General features: G+C 43.9%; 1 protein-coding gene across 1 annotated transcript in view; it reads left to right on the top strand.

Moving 5' to 3' along the window:
* The first annotated feature begins 5,707 nt into the window (after positions 1–5,707).
* Positions 5,708–17,493, top strand: part of LOC119855042 (furin-like protease 2) — a 31,188-nt gene continuing 19,402 nt past the window's right edge. Inside the window, exon 1 of the mRNA XM_038400417.2 lies at positions 5,708–5,879. Within this exon, the coding sequence (XP_038256345.1) occupies positions 5,825–5,879 (55 nt within the window). The 5' untranslated portion in view covers positions 5,708–5,824. The remainder of the gene's footprint in view (positions 5,880–17,493) is intronic.

The raw sequence follows: 17,493 nt of genomic DNA on the forward strand, positions 1-17,493 counted from the left end.
CTAATAAGCGGACTGTAGCTATCAGTATTTAACATTCTGCAAACACGACACAAGAAAGTTCTTCCACAGTTGCAGACACAATCACAGTTGCTAGGCATTAACACTTACCGTACAAGAGGAAGAGAAAGGGGCTGAAGAGCATCCCCTGTAACAAATGGTCTTGTAATCAGGAGTAGGAAATGTAAGAAGCCAACGTTTGCTCCTCCCCACCCTTTAAAGGACAGTGGTGTAACTACAATGGTGCAAGTGGTGCAGTTGCACCAGGACCCATGAGCTTAAGGGAGACCAGCCAGCTGGAGCAGTGCTCCAGCACTTTGCCTGGCACGTGGGGTCTCAACACCATTCACTCAAATTTGGCCCTATGGCCCCTCTGTCAGACAGAGGGGCAGCTGGGCCAAATCTGAATGGCACTGCAATCGGATGCATGTAGGTTGTAGTCCCACTCAGGTTTGGCCCAGCTGCCCTCCATCACGAGGGCATTCCAGCCAAATTTAAGTGAATGGCACTGCGACCCCATGTGCCAGGTCACAAGGTTGTGCTGTATGAGTGCAGGGCAGGTGATGGTTGTGAGCAAAGCTGCTGCATAGCCAGGACCAGGAGGAGCTGGCCTAGCCCAGATGAAAGCAGAGTACTGAGCTGAGGGGCACCAGTGAATGGGCAGAAAGGTCCCAGGGCAGTGGAGAGGGGCGCGTTGTTGGTGGGGAGTGTTGTGGGGAGAGTTATGAGGGGGAATGGGAATGTAGCAGAGCAGTGGGGTATATTGGGGTGTTAGCTATAAAGAAGTAAAAAAACATTGGTATATGTTTAATATGTTCAATTAGTTGTTTTAATAATAAAAGGAGTACTTGTGGCACCTTAGAGACTAACTAACAAATTTATTAGAGCATAAGCTTTCGTGAGCTACAGCTCACTTCATCGGCTGCATTGAGCTGTAGCTCACGAAAGCTTATGCTCTAATAAATTTTAGTCTCTAAGGTGCCACAAGTACTCCTTTTCTTTTTGCGAATACAGACTAACACGGCTGCTACTCCTGAAACTTGTTTTAATAATGTATCTTTGAAGTAATGTTAAGTGAATCACTGGCTTTAATAAATCCTAATCTGGAGTATATGCACTATGACCCTTGGACTCCATCTTTGTAAGCGAACTTGTTTACAACTTAGACGCTGGAGCGCTCTGGCTCAAACCGAACTAAACCAGCTTTTCCCGCCAGAGCCAAGCCCCAACATTCTATTCCCTCAAAACTTTTCCCTCCTTAGAGAATATATTAGATCTTGCTCGGCGCCTGCTCGGTGCTGTCCATTCCAGCGGCAGCGCGTGCATGGTCGGGTCTGCCCAACGTTCCAGAGCTGGAGAGAAGAGTACCATCTATCCCGCAGCAAGGGTGAGGAAGGAAAGACCTGTCATCGCTATCCCCGCCACACCAAACCAAATCCATCTTGCCTGTGGAGGGTACTGCTTTCCCGGTCTCCATCATTCCAGAGGGTCTCCCCACCTGCGACAAAATCCAGCAGTCGTCGGGACTCCCCACTGGTCCTCCTCAAAGGCTTCCAATTAGCCGGAGAGTAGAAGGTCCCGGGCTTTGCGTCCGTGCATAGTGTCCACTGCGCCTAAATCGTAGAAAAGGTTTCTGTATTGGGCTTTCATTTATTGTTTTTCTGAAGGACAAGGGAGGTTTTGTGGGTCTGAGCTTCAAGCTCCTAAAGCCAGTCACTGAATCACTGTATGGTTAAGTTTGTGTTTCTTCCCTCACCCTCTCCTCCGTTTTCCCCAGTTTTCTGTACCTTTGTCCTTAATACACTTACAGTTTGCACCATATTACCTTGTCGTTTCTTCATTTTTATTACATCGCACAGGAAGGAAGGAATACCCTTATTGTAAGCTAAATCCACCGGTGACAGACTCCACTTCCTTCCGTATCTGTCCTTCTGAGAAAAGGATTTCTTTTTATCTCCCCTCTACCATTTCTAAAGTTTTCCTTTCTAAAGTGTTGTCTTATTCCGCTTGAGGTAACGGGATAAAAAAATTCGATTTTGGAATCGAGAAGCACCTTCCCCCCTCCCCAGCCTTCCCCCCTCTGGGGCCTTATGCCACTATAAATGGAAGAGCTAGCCTTTCACTGCCAAACTTTCTAAGGGATTTAAACCAAGGCCAGAAGATGATTAATTAGCAGCAGCACTTTCCAATGAGCCTAAAGGGACCACTGCCCTTTTTAATGCAGCTCTTAAACAACACACCAGTTCTGCAGGGAAATCCAGGGAGCCAGTAGCATAGAGAAGGAATCAAATAGGCCAGAGTTCAGTGTGGGGCAGTGCTAACAGAAACAGAAAAGTTTGAAGAGCCATTATTCCAGACTGTCAACAAGCCATTGCAGCATGGCCCAACTTTATGCTGCTCCACCACCACACCCTCCTGACATGAGAACAAGTCAATTATTTACCTCATAGGGTTTCCCCTCCTCTCTCCTACCCGCAGGAGCTGTGACAGCAGGTGTGGGAAGGCTGGAACAGATTCCTCAGAAGCAAAAAGGGCTGTGGGAGTTGATGGGAGGGAGCGGGAGCTAGAGACAGCTGGGAAGCCAACAGGGATCAGGGTTTTGTAGGGAGTCAAGGACCATTGGGACGGTGAGTGGGTTGGTTGCTGTATTATTGGTGGGAGAGAGGGGAATCCAGGGGCAGCTCGGAGATAGTGTAGGGTAGTCGGGGTGGGTTGTGGATGGGACAAGAGGATGGGGAGGGGTTTTATGGGGCAATGGGAACTTGGGGCTGCCTCCCTGATTCTGTCTTCTCCCCGCAAGAAGCCTCCCAACTGATTCCATTTTGTTCCTGCCTCTTCCCCACACCCCATGTACCTGGTCACCTTACTCACCAGCTGCTGCCTTTGCCGCCTCCCAAAGGCTTCAGGCTGGTCTGGTGCAAGTTGGGGGAGCACTGGGACTGCCTGGAACCTAGTGCCCCTTATGATACTATGCCCCCTATATTCTTCATAGATATTATGATACGAGTATGGCATAATTATGATATATTTTGTGCAAGATAAGGCATGTGAGATATCATTGGATAGGTTATGATTATCCTATTTGTATCATGTCTGTATCTGAAGTTAGGAATATTGACTATGTATCAATTACAAGCGTGTTTACACCTGGGGAATGCCCCCAGACAGAATGCAATCAGTCTAGATGGCTCGCTGTGAGGAAGAGCCATTAGAGAGAACAACAGGTCTTTGAAGATGCTAATATCCCACCTTCTTGGGAAGCTTTCCTGGGGATGCTGTAAACAGCCTCCAAGTCATGGCTGCTATGACCCTACAGAGACATGTGACCAAGTTATCTGATACTGGAATCCATCTTGGAATACCAGTGTTTTTCCACTGACTGGCCTGGGAACTAAGTTTGGAAACAAAGGGTTCCCGCCATATGCAAAAGCTATTTAAATCCGGAGAATGATATAATCTGAGTTTGTTTTTCACTGTCTCCCCACTGAAGATGACTGCTGTAAACACCTAAGACTGAACTGGGAAAGAAAGGACTGAACCCAGGCTCGAGGGTGTCTGGTCTGTGAAAGGAATATCTGGAGTTTTAAGCTGCAAGGAAGTTCCTGCAATCTGCCTGAAATATCATTTAGGGTGAGAATTTACTACTTGTAACCAATTTCTTTAGTATATTAATCTTAGATTGCATTTTGTTTTATTTGCTGGGAAATCTGCTTTGATATGTTTGCTATCCCTTATAATAATTTAAAATCTATCTTTTGTAGTTAATAATCTTGTTTTTGTTTTGTCTAAAACCCAGTGTGTGGAATTCATAACTGGGGAGCAAAAAGCTGTTGCATCTCTCTCTCCACATTGAGGGAGGAGGTGAATTTCATGAGCTTATGCTGTACAATTCTCTGTGCAGCGTAAGATGGTACAATTTTGGGTTTGTACTCCGGGGGGGGGGGCGTACTTGAGTAACAAGGCAGTTAGTTGAAGCCTTCCCATGCAGGGGCTAGTCAGAAAGCCTTTTTGCATGTTACAACAGCTGGGTGTGCCCCTACTTGTATGCGTGCAGTCAAGTGAGAGACTGGGAGTGGGTCTGCAGCTTGTCACAGCAGTACAGTGTAAAGGGAGCCCAGGCTAGTGAGTCAGGAGAGCTCAGTGGTATGCCAGTTCCAAGTGGCACCCTGAGGGGGGAACCCATCACACCCCTGTCAGGTGGGAGGAAAAACCCCAACTGCCCATGCCTCACAGCCCAGCTACAGGCACAAGATCACAGCTGGACTGCAGGCAGGGATGACAGAGCTGCTATATGTGAGTGTAACTTTTGGGGCCAAAAACAGCTGTGTGTCTCTCTTTAAAAGCAGAAGGAATAAGAGCAAAACTTTTAAAAAACTGATTTTTTTTTTAAAGGCAGAGTTCAGAGTATGTCTCCCCCTTACCCCACATTTCAATTTCTGGTTTCCACCTAACCTGACCAGAAGTGATTAAATACCATATGAGACTGCTCTCAAGAATTTTGCTGGTGTGGAAATCTCAACAGTAAACACCAGAAATCTCTTGAACTTTTTCTCATAAAAACTTGCAGCCCAGTATGCACTGCAGACTCTGGAGGTAGGTAAGTATCAGAGCCCAAACCCTGAATCCTTTTGAGGTGCTGAACAAAGTAAGAAAGAAACGGTGCTCAGACACTATATTTAGCTCTAAATGATTCCTTACTGGGGAAAACAGATTAAAAAACAAAACCACAACAAGCTAAACTGCTATTGTTCCTTCACTGAAGTTTCACACTAACCATACTATAGTTTAAATACACAAACCACAGACAGACCCTTTCCAAATATACAGCCAGTGCTTGCAATCATGCAATACTAGAAACTGGGAGACAAATACACAAGAAATCCAAGGATTGATTTTGGAATCAATATGGTAAAAAAAGTTGAAACAGTGAGATTTTCTAGTTAAATATATAAAATGAAAGTATATAAGATACTTCCCCAAATTACTAGAACTGAGTATAAGACAAGAAAGAAAAGAGAGACACAGCAGAAACCAGCCTCAAACAATAAATAAATAATAATAATAATCTTGCACCCAACGCTTGAATCAGAAATGTGGCAGCAATGGGACATGGATTTGTTACATTAAACCTCTCCCTACCAAGCACTGTAAGATCTGTGCTACTCACAAATATGTGACGTATCAACTCTGGCAACTTTTGTCATGCCAGTAAACTTGTTTGAGGTTGGCCACAGAAATCATCTGACCGATGAAGTGAGCTGTAGCTCACGAAAGCTTATGCTCTAATAAATTTGTTAGTCTCTAAGGTGCCACGGGTACTCCTTTTCTTCATCTGACCTTAGTTATATCACCCTTAGTGTCAGTTGCAAAGAGAACTTCTTTGGGCTGTTTCTGTTTATCCTGTTATGGGAAATCCTGAGTATGTCAAAAGTGATGTAATTCTTGTCGATGAAGTTAAGATCATGGGGGCTAGACAGCAGCCTGCCTCATAGCCCCTCTCAACTCTGTATGCTGGATCCAACAGCTGCTTATTCTGCTCTTTGCTTCTTTCAAAGAGCTTCTCTCTTGCATGTATTTCAGTGCAAGAACTCAGAGTGAACAGAAACCCTTCTGCACGATATTTAGTTTGGATTTATGCTTTTGAAACACAAGACACTTCTCAAAAGTAAATCCTGCTTAGTTTGTTGTGGGGGTTTGGTTTGACTCAACCACATGATCAGAGTCAGGTGATGGAATTGGGAACAAAAACTAAAGAAAGGACAAACAGTTAGCTGTAGGAGCTTAGCAGCTGCTCTCACTTGGTGAGGAGCCGTGACTCACTTCGAAAATGGATTCATGTCCCAGGTCTCTGCTTTGGAGTTTAGGTGCAGCTTGTTTGATAGGTGAGTAACTACTTTTAAAAATGTGACACTTGTTCTTTCTGGTCTAGAAAGATACTAGTTATGATTCTAAACTGTTGCACTAGGATAATGAAGGGGCTTTGCATTTTAATACAGTTACTGGTTTCAGAAGCAACGTATAACAGCAGGGAAAAGGGTGAGGGAACAGAGGAAAGGCTGCAAAGACATGATTAAAAACATTTAGTCTTGCAATTGGATATAAATATATACAGCAACAGTCAGCTGGCACAATGGCCCTGAATAACAAATATGGCTGGACACATTGCTCAGCTAAGTGTAAAATTCTGGAAGAAAGACTTAGAAGTTGAACTAAATCCTGAATAATCAGGAAAGTACTTTGCTTGCAAAATTGCAAAAAAGCAGGAGGAAGTGTTAAAAAATGACCCTTGCAGCTCCAAGGTACACAGAATAATCAGTCTTTCTGCAAAGTAAAGCATAGATACCAAGCATACTGCAAGAGGTTTTTACATACTTATCTTTCTGTTACAACAGATGACATGCTATGGGCAAGATGTCACCCTCAGATACACGGCTCCCAATGAGTTCAATGAGAGTTGCTTTCATGTATCTGAGGGCAGAATGTGTCCCTCTGTTTAGTCTATAAATAAATATTTTAGATTAGTTTGTGTTTTTACTGTTGGGATTCCAAGAACTTTGTATTCTTTACAATATGTATCATATTTATGCCAAGTGGCATTGTCTGTCTGCATGGTGGAGGCCAATATCTTTAGATTGTAAGCTCTTTGCGGCAAGGACAATCTTTTTGTACTGCCTAGCACCAGGGGGCTCTGGGGCATGACAGGTGCTCCAACACGCTACTGGAATACAAACAAATAATACATCCTGCTACTCCATTGAAACGATCAGGCTTGCATTTTTAAAGTGATGTACCAGGGCGTTAAGCTTCTCAAATAAAACTACAAAGTTAGTTATCTGTCTGTCAAAGATATAACACATAAATGAGCAAGACTTGCAATCCCTGCTCTGCTGGGAGTTAAGCAAATATGGATGCTCTCCCACTCAGAAGCCACTTGTTCACTTTTTCATTCTTTAGTAAAAACAAAGGGTTTTTTTTATACTCCCCAAAATATGTAGGTTCTGTTTTGATTTATTTCACATGGATTGAGTGATGATTTTCTCCAGATTTGCAGACAATGTATGGGGAGGGGGGCAGAGGTAGGAAATTCAGCAAACCACCAGGTTTCATTTGCAAACTGTAGGCTAAAGAATGCCCGCCTTACAAATCAATGGTTGCAAATACTGTAAGTCAGGAAGAATTTGGCTCTGTAATTGAAAGAGTTCAATGAACTTCCAGGCCAAATAAAGGCTGTTTGGTCAATGTTGGGGGCCTAGCTGAGATGAATTGTCCCGTCTTCAACACTTTCTGGATGTTTTTCAGCTGTATTTTTAGTGATCTTTTTAAAAAAAAATTGTTCCATCCATCTAGAAAGCAGAATAAATCACCAAATTCGGTAAATTAAAATATTCAATAACCATTTCAGCACCAATTTCTAGAATGTTGGATAAAAACTACTTGTATAAAAGCACAATTTCTGTGAAGAAGTTTCTAACTTAACAGTTTTGTCAATTTTTCACAACTCCACCTCCCCTGCAATTTTTGAATAAAATAGCTATTTTCAACAAAAGATTTCATTTTAAAAATGTCAACAATCCTGTGCAATTCAGGGAACTTAAATCTACTTCAGTACTTGTGGCTGAAGACAAACTTCCGTGGCAAGACAAACATCCAGGAGCTGTTCTGCAGCAGGTCAGACTACGTGATCATAATGGTTCCTTCTGAAAACTTATTGCAGGAGAGCCCAATGGTATGTTAGAGCCAATGCACATGCACCACTCAGCTTACTGTGAAACTCATTTAACAAAACTGGATTTGGAACTAGGGCAGCTCATTGGCATATGCTCCCAAGGGGAGAAAATTGACTTCAGATTTTTAAGGTAAACTGAGTCAAAAGTGGGGGACTTCATGCCTAGGTCTTTGGTCAAGGTATGGACACGAAAGTGCCCTTCCTTAAAGGTACTGCAGAATTGCTGTTTCTGATTAGGATCAGCATTGAATCCCACACATCTCAGAAGAGCAGCCATCAGAGGAAATAATCAAGGCCAAGGAGGAAATGAGTCCTAGCAAGACCCCCAGCTCTGATGGTCCACTGGCAGAATTCTATCAAAGTTTCAAAGCAATTCTGGCCTCTAAGCTCTAACACATTTATGAAGATGCCTTCAAGAAAGGTATGTTATCTCCTACTCTGAGAGGAACCCTAATTGCTGTAATACATAAATCTGGTAAGGATGCACAAAAGTGTAATAGCTATAGACCCATCTCTTTAATCAATACTGATATAAAAATATTTTTACAAATATTGGCTAAGAGATTTGAAAAAATGAGTGATATGGTTCACCCTTATGGAATGGGATTTAATAAAATATGCATGGTTCAGATAACACACGTTAGTTGATTGATGTTATGGCATTCAACACTCTAGAAATCTCCATGCAATCATAGAATCATAGAATATCAGGGTTGGAAGGGACCCCAGAAGGTCATCTAGTCCAACCCCCTGCTCAAAGCAGGACCAAGTCCCAGTTAAATCATCCTAGCCAGGGCTTTGTCAAGCCTGACCTTAAAAACCTCTAAGGAAGGAGATTCTACCACCTCCCTAGGTAACGCATTCCAGTGTTTCACCACCCTCTTAGTGAAAAAGTTTTTCCTAATATCCAATCTAAACCTCCCCCATTGCAACTTGAGACCATTACTCCTCGTTCTGTCATCTGCTACCATTGAGAACAGTCTAGAGCCATCCTCTTTGAAACCCCCTTTCAGGTAGTTGAAAGCAGCTATCAAATCCCCCCTCATTCTTCTCTTCTGCAGACTAAACAATCCCAGCTCCCTCAGCCTCTCCTCATAAGTCATGTGCTCTAGACCCCTAATCATTTTTGTTGCCCTTCGCTGTACTCTTTCCAATTTATCCACATCCTTCTTGTAGTGTGGGGCCCAAAACTGGACACAGTACTCCAGATGAGGCCTCACCAGTGTCGAATAGAGGGGAACGATCACGTCCCTCGATCTGCTCGCTATGCCCCTACTTATACATCCCAAAATGCCATTGGCCTTCTTGGCAACAAGGGCACACTGCTGACTCATATCCAGCTTCTCGTCCACTGTCACCCCTAGGTCCTTTTCCGCAGAACTGCTGCCGAGCCATTCGGTCCCTAGTCTGTAGCGGTGCATTGGATTCTTCCATCCTAAGTGCAGGACCCTGCACTTATCCTTATTGAACCTCATTAGATTTCTTTTGGCCCAATCTTCCAATTTGTCTAGGTCCTTCTGTATCCTATCCCTCCCCTCCAGCGTATCTACCACTCCTCCCAGTTTAGTATCATCCGCAAATTTGCTGAGAGTGCAATCCACACCATCCTCCAGATCATTTATGAAGATATTGAACAAAACGGGCCCCAGGACCGACCCCTGGGGCACTCCACTTGACACCGGCTGCCAACTAGACATGGAGCCATTGATCACTACCCGTTGAGCCCGACAATCTAGCCAGCTTTCTACCCACCTTATAGTGCATTCATCCAGCCCATACTTCCTTAACTTGCTGACAAGAATGCTGTGGGAGACCGTGTCAAAAGCTTTGCTAAAGTCAAGAAACAATACATCCACTGCTTTCCCTTCATCCACAGAACCAGTAATCTCATCATAAAAGGCGATTAGATTAGTCAGGCATGACCTTCCCTTGGTGAATCCATGCTGACTGTTCCTGATCACTTTCCTCTCCTCTAAGTGCTTCAGGATTGATTCTTTGAGGACCTGCTCCATGATTTTTCCAGGGACTGAGGTGAGGCTGACCGGCCTGTAGTTCCCAGGATCCTCCTTCTTCCCTTTTTTAAAGATGGGCACTACATTAGCCTTTTTCCAGTCATCCGGGACTTCCCCCGTTCGCCACGAGTTTTCAAAGATAATGGCCAAGGGCTCTGCAATCACAGCCGCCAATTCCCTCAGCACTCTCGGATGCAATTCGTCCGGCCCCATGGACTTGTGCACGTCCAGCTTTTCTAAATAGTCCCTAACCACCTCTATCTCTACAGAGGGCTGGCCATCTCTTCCCCATTTTGTGATGCCCAGCACAGCAGTCTGGGAGCTGACCTTGTTAGTGAAAACAGAGGCAAAAAAAGCATTGAGTACATTAGCTTTTTCCACATCCTCTGTCACTAGCTTGCCTCCCTCATTCAGTAAGGGGCCCACACTTTCCTTGGCTTTCTTCTTGTTGCCAACATACCTGAAGAAACCCTTCTTGTTACTCTTGACATCTCTTGCTAGCTGCAGCTCCAGGTGCGATTTGGCCCTCCTGATATCTTTCCTACATGCCCGAGCAATATTTTTATACTCTTCCCTGGTCATATGTCCAACCTTCCACTTCTTGTAAGCTTCTTTTTTATGTTTAAGATCCGCTAGGATTTCACCATTAAGCCAAGCTGGTCGCCTGCCATATTTACTATTCTTTCGACTCATCGGGATGGTTTGTCCCTGTAACCTCAACAGGGATTCCTTGAAATACAGCCAGCTCTCCTGGACTCCCTTCCCTTTCATGTTAGTCCCCCAGGGGATCCTGGCCATCTGTTCCCTGAGGGAGTCAAAGTCTGCTTTCCTGAAGTCCAGGGTCCGTATCCTGCTGCTTACCTTTCTTCCCTGCGTCAGGATCCTGAACTCAACCAACTCATGGTCACTGCCTCCCAGATTCCCATCCACTTTTGCTTCCCCCACTAATTCTACCCGGTTTGTGAGCAGCAGGTCAAGAAAAGCGCTCCCCCTAGTTGGCTCCCCTAGCACTTGCACCAGGAAATTGTCCCCTACGCTTTCCAAAAACTTCCTGGATTGTCTATGCACCGCTGTATTGCTCTCCCAGCAGATATCAGGAAAATTAAAGTCACCCATGAGAATCAGGGCATGCGATCTAGTAGCTTCCGTGAGTTGCCGGAAGAAAGCCTCATCCACCTCATCCCCCTGGTCCGGTGGTCTATAGCAGACTCCCACCATGACATCACTCTTGTTGCACACGCTTCTAAACTTAATCCAGAGACACTCAGGTTTTTCCACAGTTTCGTACCGGAGCTCTGAGCAGTCATACTGCTCCCTTACATACAGTGCTACTCCCCCACCTTTTCTGCCCTGCCTGTCCTTCCTGAACAGTTTATAACCATCCATGACTGTACTCCAGTCATGTGAGTTATCCCACCAAGTCTCTGTTATTCCAATCACGTCATAATTCCTTGACATCACCAGGACCTCCAGTTCTCCCTGCTTGTTTCCAAGGCTTTGTGCATTTGTATATAAGCACTTGAGATAACCTGTTGATCGCCCCTCATTCCCAGTATGAGGCAGGAGCCCTCCCCTCACAGACATTCCTGCCTGTGCTTCCTCCCGGTATCCCGCTTTCCCACTTACCTCAGGGCTTTGGTCTCCTTCCCCCGGTGAACCTAGTTTAAAGCCCTCCTCACTAGGTTAGCCAGCCTGCTGGCAAAGATGTTCTTCCCTCTCTTCGTAAGATGGAGCCCGTCTCTGCCCAGCACTCCTCCTTCATGGAACACCATCCCATGGTCAAAGAATCCAAAGCCTTCTCTCCGACACCACCTGCGTAGCCATTCGTTGACCTCCACGATTCGACGGTCCCTACCCAGGCCTTTTCCTTCCACGGGGAGGATGGACGAGAACACCACTTGCGCCTCCAACTCCTTTATCCTTCTTCCCAGAGCCACGTAGTCCGCAGTGATCCGCTCAAGGTCATTCTTGGCAGTATCATTGGTGCCCACGTGGAGAAGCAGGAAGGGGTAGCGATCCGAGGGCTTGATGAGTCTCGGCAGTCTCTCCGTCACATCACGAATCTTAGCCCCTGGCAAGCAGCAGACTTCTCGGTTTTCCCGGTCAGGGCGGCAGATAGATGACTCAGTCCCCCGGAGGAGAGAGTCCCCGACCACCACCACCCGCCTTCTCCTCTTGGGAGTGGTGGTCGTGGAACCCCCAACCTCAGGACATCGCATCTCATGCCTCCCAACCAGCGGAGTCTCCTTCTGCTTTCTCCCCCCAGACATATCATCTGGTCCACTCTCCGCATTGGTACCTGTGGAGAGAACATGAAAGCGGTTAGTTACCTGTGTCTGTGTTACTGGAACCCGGACATTCCGCTTACCTCTTCTGGAGGTCACATGTTGCCAAGCTTCTTCACTGGCCTCTTGGCTCCTCTGTGCAACCTGCTCTATATCTTTAGAGCTTTGTGCCCCTAGAAGGCTATCCTGAGTTTGGTCCAGAAAATCCTCAGTCTCTCGTATACAACGCAGGGTCGTTACCTGTTGCTCCAGACCTTCAATCTTCTCTTCCAATATGGAGACCAGCTTGCACTTTGTACAGACAAAGTCGCTTCTGTCCTGTGGAAGAAAGACAAACATGGCACATCCAGTGCAGGTCACAACAGCTGAACCCCCCCCTTCCATATCACCTACCTACTATGAGCTTCCTCAGAGACGTTGGCAAGATGTAAGCCTCACTGGGCTCACTCCAGGCGAACTCCCAGGCAAACTCCTGCTGTGAGCTGCTCTGCTGTCCCCGCTGCTCCGCTGCCGCTCAGCTGGTTCGCGAGGCTCTGGCTATTTTCAAACAGCCAGGCTTCCCTGACGCAAACACACAGACACCCTAATGCCCGCCCCCTGCAGGCTAGCAGCCAATCAGACACTCACTCAGGCTCTCTCCCTGCCCTCCCAGCAAACACACGCTCGGATACTTCCTCAGCAAGCAAACACACACGCTCGGACACACAATCATTATATCTTTTCACAGAGTGAACTGGCAATGTCTGTTCTTACCCTGGATAAATCCTTTATTTCATGGATAAAGCTGTTATATTCCAAACACAACTTTTGTATCCTAACAAATAGCACAATATTCACAAACCCCATCCTTGATTGGTTTCAGGGAATCAGACAGGGATGCTCCCACCCCCGTCCCCTGTTCAATCTAGCATTAGAACCACTTGCAATACTAATTAGGGAACACCAAGGGATTCAAGGGATCAAATCAGGGTCTCAAGAGACAAAAATCCTTCCCTATGCAGATGACATCCTCCTAGTTATCTGGATTAAAAATCCAGATCAATCCATTCCAAATATCCTACAACCATTAGATAACTTGGGCAAATTCTCTGGCTACAAGATAAATTGGGATAAGTCAGAAGCAATGAAGATCTCATTGGATCTAGTTGGAAGTGACTCTCCTAAAGGGACATTTTGATGGCAACAGACAAACCTCAGATATCTTGGCATCCTGTTCCCTAAGGAAATTAGAGATGTAGTCAAGGTTAACCTAGTTGCATTAATCATGCCATTATCAAACAATTTCAATAGATGGCAGGCACCAACTCTCTGCCTTTGGGGACCAATAAACAATCACAATGAATGCCCTTCCCAGGATCCTTTTTATTCTGAATCCCCTCCTTATCCATATTCCTCACTTTTATTTTACCAAAATTAACACCATGTTCAGTCCTCCTTGTGTGGTGCTGGTAACAAACCCAAGCTTTCCTTACAGACATTACAGCTCTCTGTCAAAACAGGTGGTTTCAGATTTCTCAACTTTGAACTTTACCATCAGGCAATAGTTCTCAGCCAAACAGCACAGTGGCTCATTCCCTCATGCTGTAGAGGCCTGGATTGACTCCATCTGGAAGCAGAATTGGTTGCTCCTTTACCCCTTTCCAATGTGCTGCCCTGGGATTATTACTGATTCCCTAAAGAGCAATCACCAACTATTGTGGCAGCCAAATATACTTGGTGTCCACTGTCGACTAAACTTAAAAATCACCCCTTTTTATGTATCAAGGCCTCGATCTGGGATATCTCAAAATTCTGTAAAACCCCATCATTTGGCCAGATTGTATTGGGAAAGTGACTTACTGGAAATGACACCTTCCTCCCTTTTACAATATTAAAAGAAAGATTCAAGCTGGAGATTAAGGAGGAGTGGCAATATATCCATCTGAAACATGGTGTCTCCCATCTGTTTGGCCCCATTGCCTGCGCTACCCCTGACTACCTGAACTGCTTTCACTTCTCCAAATATTACTCAGGCTGCCACGACCTATGGCAACACTTGGCTAGCAAATTTGAATTAAACACTGATTCCCTAAAAATACCAATGGGAGGAGGAATTAGGCCAATTATTGTCTGATAACCAATGGAAACATATTTTAGCCAGTTCTCCAAACTGTTCCTTCGACCTCCGTTTAAGATTAATCCAGCAGAAAATCATATGGATGATGCATGGATCCCTGGCCGACTATTCAAAACATGTGCTAACTTAACCCATATGCTCTGGGAATGCTCCGATACCCTTAAGTTTTGGGCAGAACTTAATTGCAGAGATAATTTTCTTCCTATCAAATAAAATCGTGTTACAAGAGAAACATATAATCTTAAAACTAATGGGTGTTAATTAGAAGTTGAATAAATCTGAAAAGCTTTGGCTCATCAGAGCACTAATAATCGCTAAAAGCCTAGTATCACAAAACTGGAAATCCAAAAAAAAGACCAACAATTGAAGACTGGAGCATAGACATCGTAAGCTTGGCCACCTTGGAAAGAACTGTATACTGTAACAGAAATACCCAAGAAAAATTCTCAGAGATGTGAGATGCTTTCCTAGAAGTATCTGAATGATCCTATTAAATGCATGGTCCCCCTTTCTTCCCCCCCCCCGTCTGTATACCCCTCCTCTGAACTTTGCTTCTATTCTTTATCTTATTTTATAATTTTACTTTAACCAGCTGGAGTTTTATAAACAAATTGTGTTGTTTGTAAATTGTGTAATACAAATAATTGATTTATATTTTGATTACATTTGCTATACATACATATATATGATTACATTAATATTTTATATAATTAAATGTTTCAAATATAGCTAAGGTAAAGTAGCAAATGGTTAATCTATTATAAAAAGTGTATGTATTATGAGAAGTTTACCTACAGTTTTTTATTTCTGTATATAAATTTTAAAAATTTAATATAAAGTTAATAGGAAAAAACGGATCAGCACTGAGAAAGCCTGAATGGTCTTGGTTACACTACAATCTAATTGGCTACAGAAACTTTTATTGCATAGCACCCCAAATGTGCTAAGCACTGAATATGCTCCTAGGAAAACATGCCATTAAGAGCTTACAATCTTAACAGACTAGACAAGCAACAATCAATAAGGAGCACGCATGGAGAATGGTCAAGATGTTAGGTACTCCTTGGCTTAAATATTTTTAAATTGTAGATCTCAGATTCCAAACCAACAAAGAAGTTAGTGTCAGTGTAACTCTAACCTCTATAAAGCACAGAAGAGTTTCCTTAACAGTTTTCATATGACTAAAAGGCCAGAGTTCTTAAAGGTTAACTGTCAATGGACCCATTTGTTCAATTGCATGATTCTGTTGTAGAAATTAAATTCTGTATTTTATTCGGATTTCTCAAATGTCTTTAGGTTACAAACCAGCTGAATTCCCATGAGGATGGTGTTGTTTGCGTTACAGTAGCCCCAGCAGTGCCAGCTGATTGCAGCCCCATTATGCCACATACTGTACAAACACATAGTCAGAGAGAAAAAAATCACCATCTAAATAGGCAAGACAGAAAAAGGGTGGAGGGGAAAAGAAGCTCAGAGAGGTGAAGTGTCTTGCCACGTCCCACACAGCAGGTGAGTGGCAGAGCTAAAAGTGTAATCCTGGTCTTCTGACTTGCATCCCCACTAGACCATGCAGCCTACATGTCCTGTTATTTCCATAGCTTATGCCTCTGATGCAAACTGATCCATTCACTTCCTTGAAGTTGAATATTGCAGCAGTTCTTAAATGTTGTTTAAACTCGTCCTTTCCCCTGCAATTTACATTTAAGTTCCACACGCTCCCTTTATGCTGGAGCCTCCGAAATGGGTGCTGATTACGACGAGGTGGGTAAACATCAGGGTAAGCAGAGGAAAATTCAATAAGTAAAATTACGGTTTGTGAATCACTGGCTTATTCTGAAAATTAAGAAGTTATTTTTGTACGACACACTTCAACAATATCTTGGTACTGGATATGATCTACTGTCAAGATCTGTCCACTTATTCAAATTGAAATTCCCAGCAGTTTATGACAAGAATTTTGTTTATGTTTAATTTCTCTTAACACCAGCTCAATAACTTGTGAGCAGTTTTTGGACATTTTGTATCTATGCCTGATCCAGCTTCTAGACACTGATGTAACAATGATGATTCTTGGGTTAAGGTGTTGAGGAGGTGGGAACAAAGAAATCTATTAGTCTCACAATTGTGTTTTACTTCTGCGAGGTATCAGTTCACACAATTTCAGCACCAGGAGTTAGTTACTGTAAAAAGTACCTAAAAAATCCCCATGCCAACTTCCTGATCTATTGCACTCCCTCCTTCAACACTGATGTGACAGCTGTTGCTGTTTTTTGAAATGCCTTAATCATTATGTTGCTAAATTTAAAATAATCTTGCTACTCTCTTTGCTTTTTAGTTTAATGGGTCTTTCTCCCCTTCAAGGATGGGTAGCAGGGCCAAAATGGCTACTCCCAGGTCAAAGGCTTGTAGATTTCACTTTTAGCAAGCAGACATATTTTAACCTATTACATGTAACAGCAAAGCAATCTGAACTGCAATCATTCGTGCAAGATTCTGAGGAATCCACCTCTCCAAACACACAAAGCTATGCAGTGTAAAAGCAAAAGCATTAGGAACCTTACAGAATAGAACCTTTCAGATGCTGATCCAAACATTGTACAGATGGTGATATAGTTCAGAATTATGATGCTCTAAAGGTGACCCAGTGAGTAAAAAGGAGACTTTCTGCATGCAGAATTGTAGATTATATTTTTTAAAATGGATCATCCTCCAATGAACAGCTCCTGCAATTCAAATACAATGTTGAGGGTGCCATTCGTTCTGCCCCAGATACTGTGGATCGCCTGCAGATACTTCCACAGTATCCAGTATGAGACTCATCCCATTTCTAGGAAAATAGGAATTGCTAAAGTGGTGGGCAGGGAAAAACACTTTGAAGAGTTTCATGCCATGGGGAGGTCTCCTTTAGTTCAAGCACATATTTACGATTGGTTAGTAGTTCAGTCCATAATTTAGGAGTGCTCTTGGGTTCCTCACTGACTTTCACACAGCAGCATCTATAAGTAATGCTTTCTATCATCTCTGGTTGGATAGGACTCTCCATCCCACCCTGGCAGACAATGAACTGATCATCTTTGTCACCCCTCCTTGGGACTACAGCAATACAATATGGCTTGCTAAGAAGTCACCAGCCCTTAGGAGACTCCAATAAAGTACAGAACATTGCAGTTCATCTGCTCAGCAAAATGGGCTACTGCAAGCACATCAAACCTGTTCTCCACTCTCTTTAAACCGGCCTCCCTGAGAATATTAAATCAAATCTGAAGGTTTTGGGCCTTATCTTCAGAGTACTCAATGACCAGGTCTGGGATATCTAAAAAGATCACCTAAAGCACCATGATGAAGATTGTGGTTGAC

This window comes from Dermochelys coriacea, chromosome 4 (assembly GCF_009764565.3).
Source record: "Dermochelys coriacea isolate rDerCor1 chromosome 4, rDerCor1.pri.v4, whole genome shotgun sequence".
NCBI lineage: Eukaryota > Metazoa > Chordata > Testudines > Dermochelyidae > Dermochelys > Dermochelys coriacea.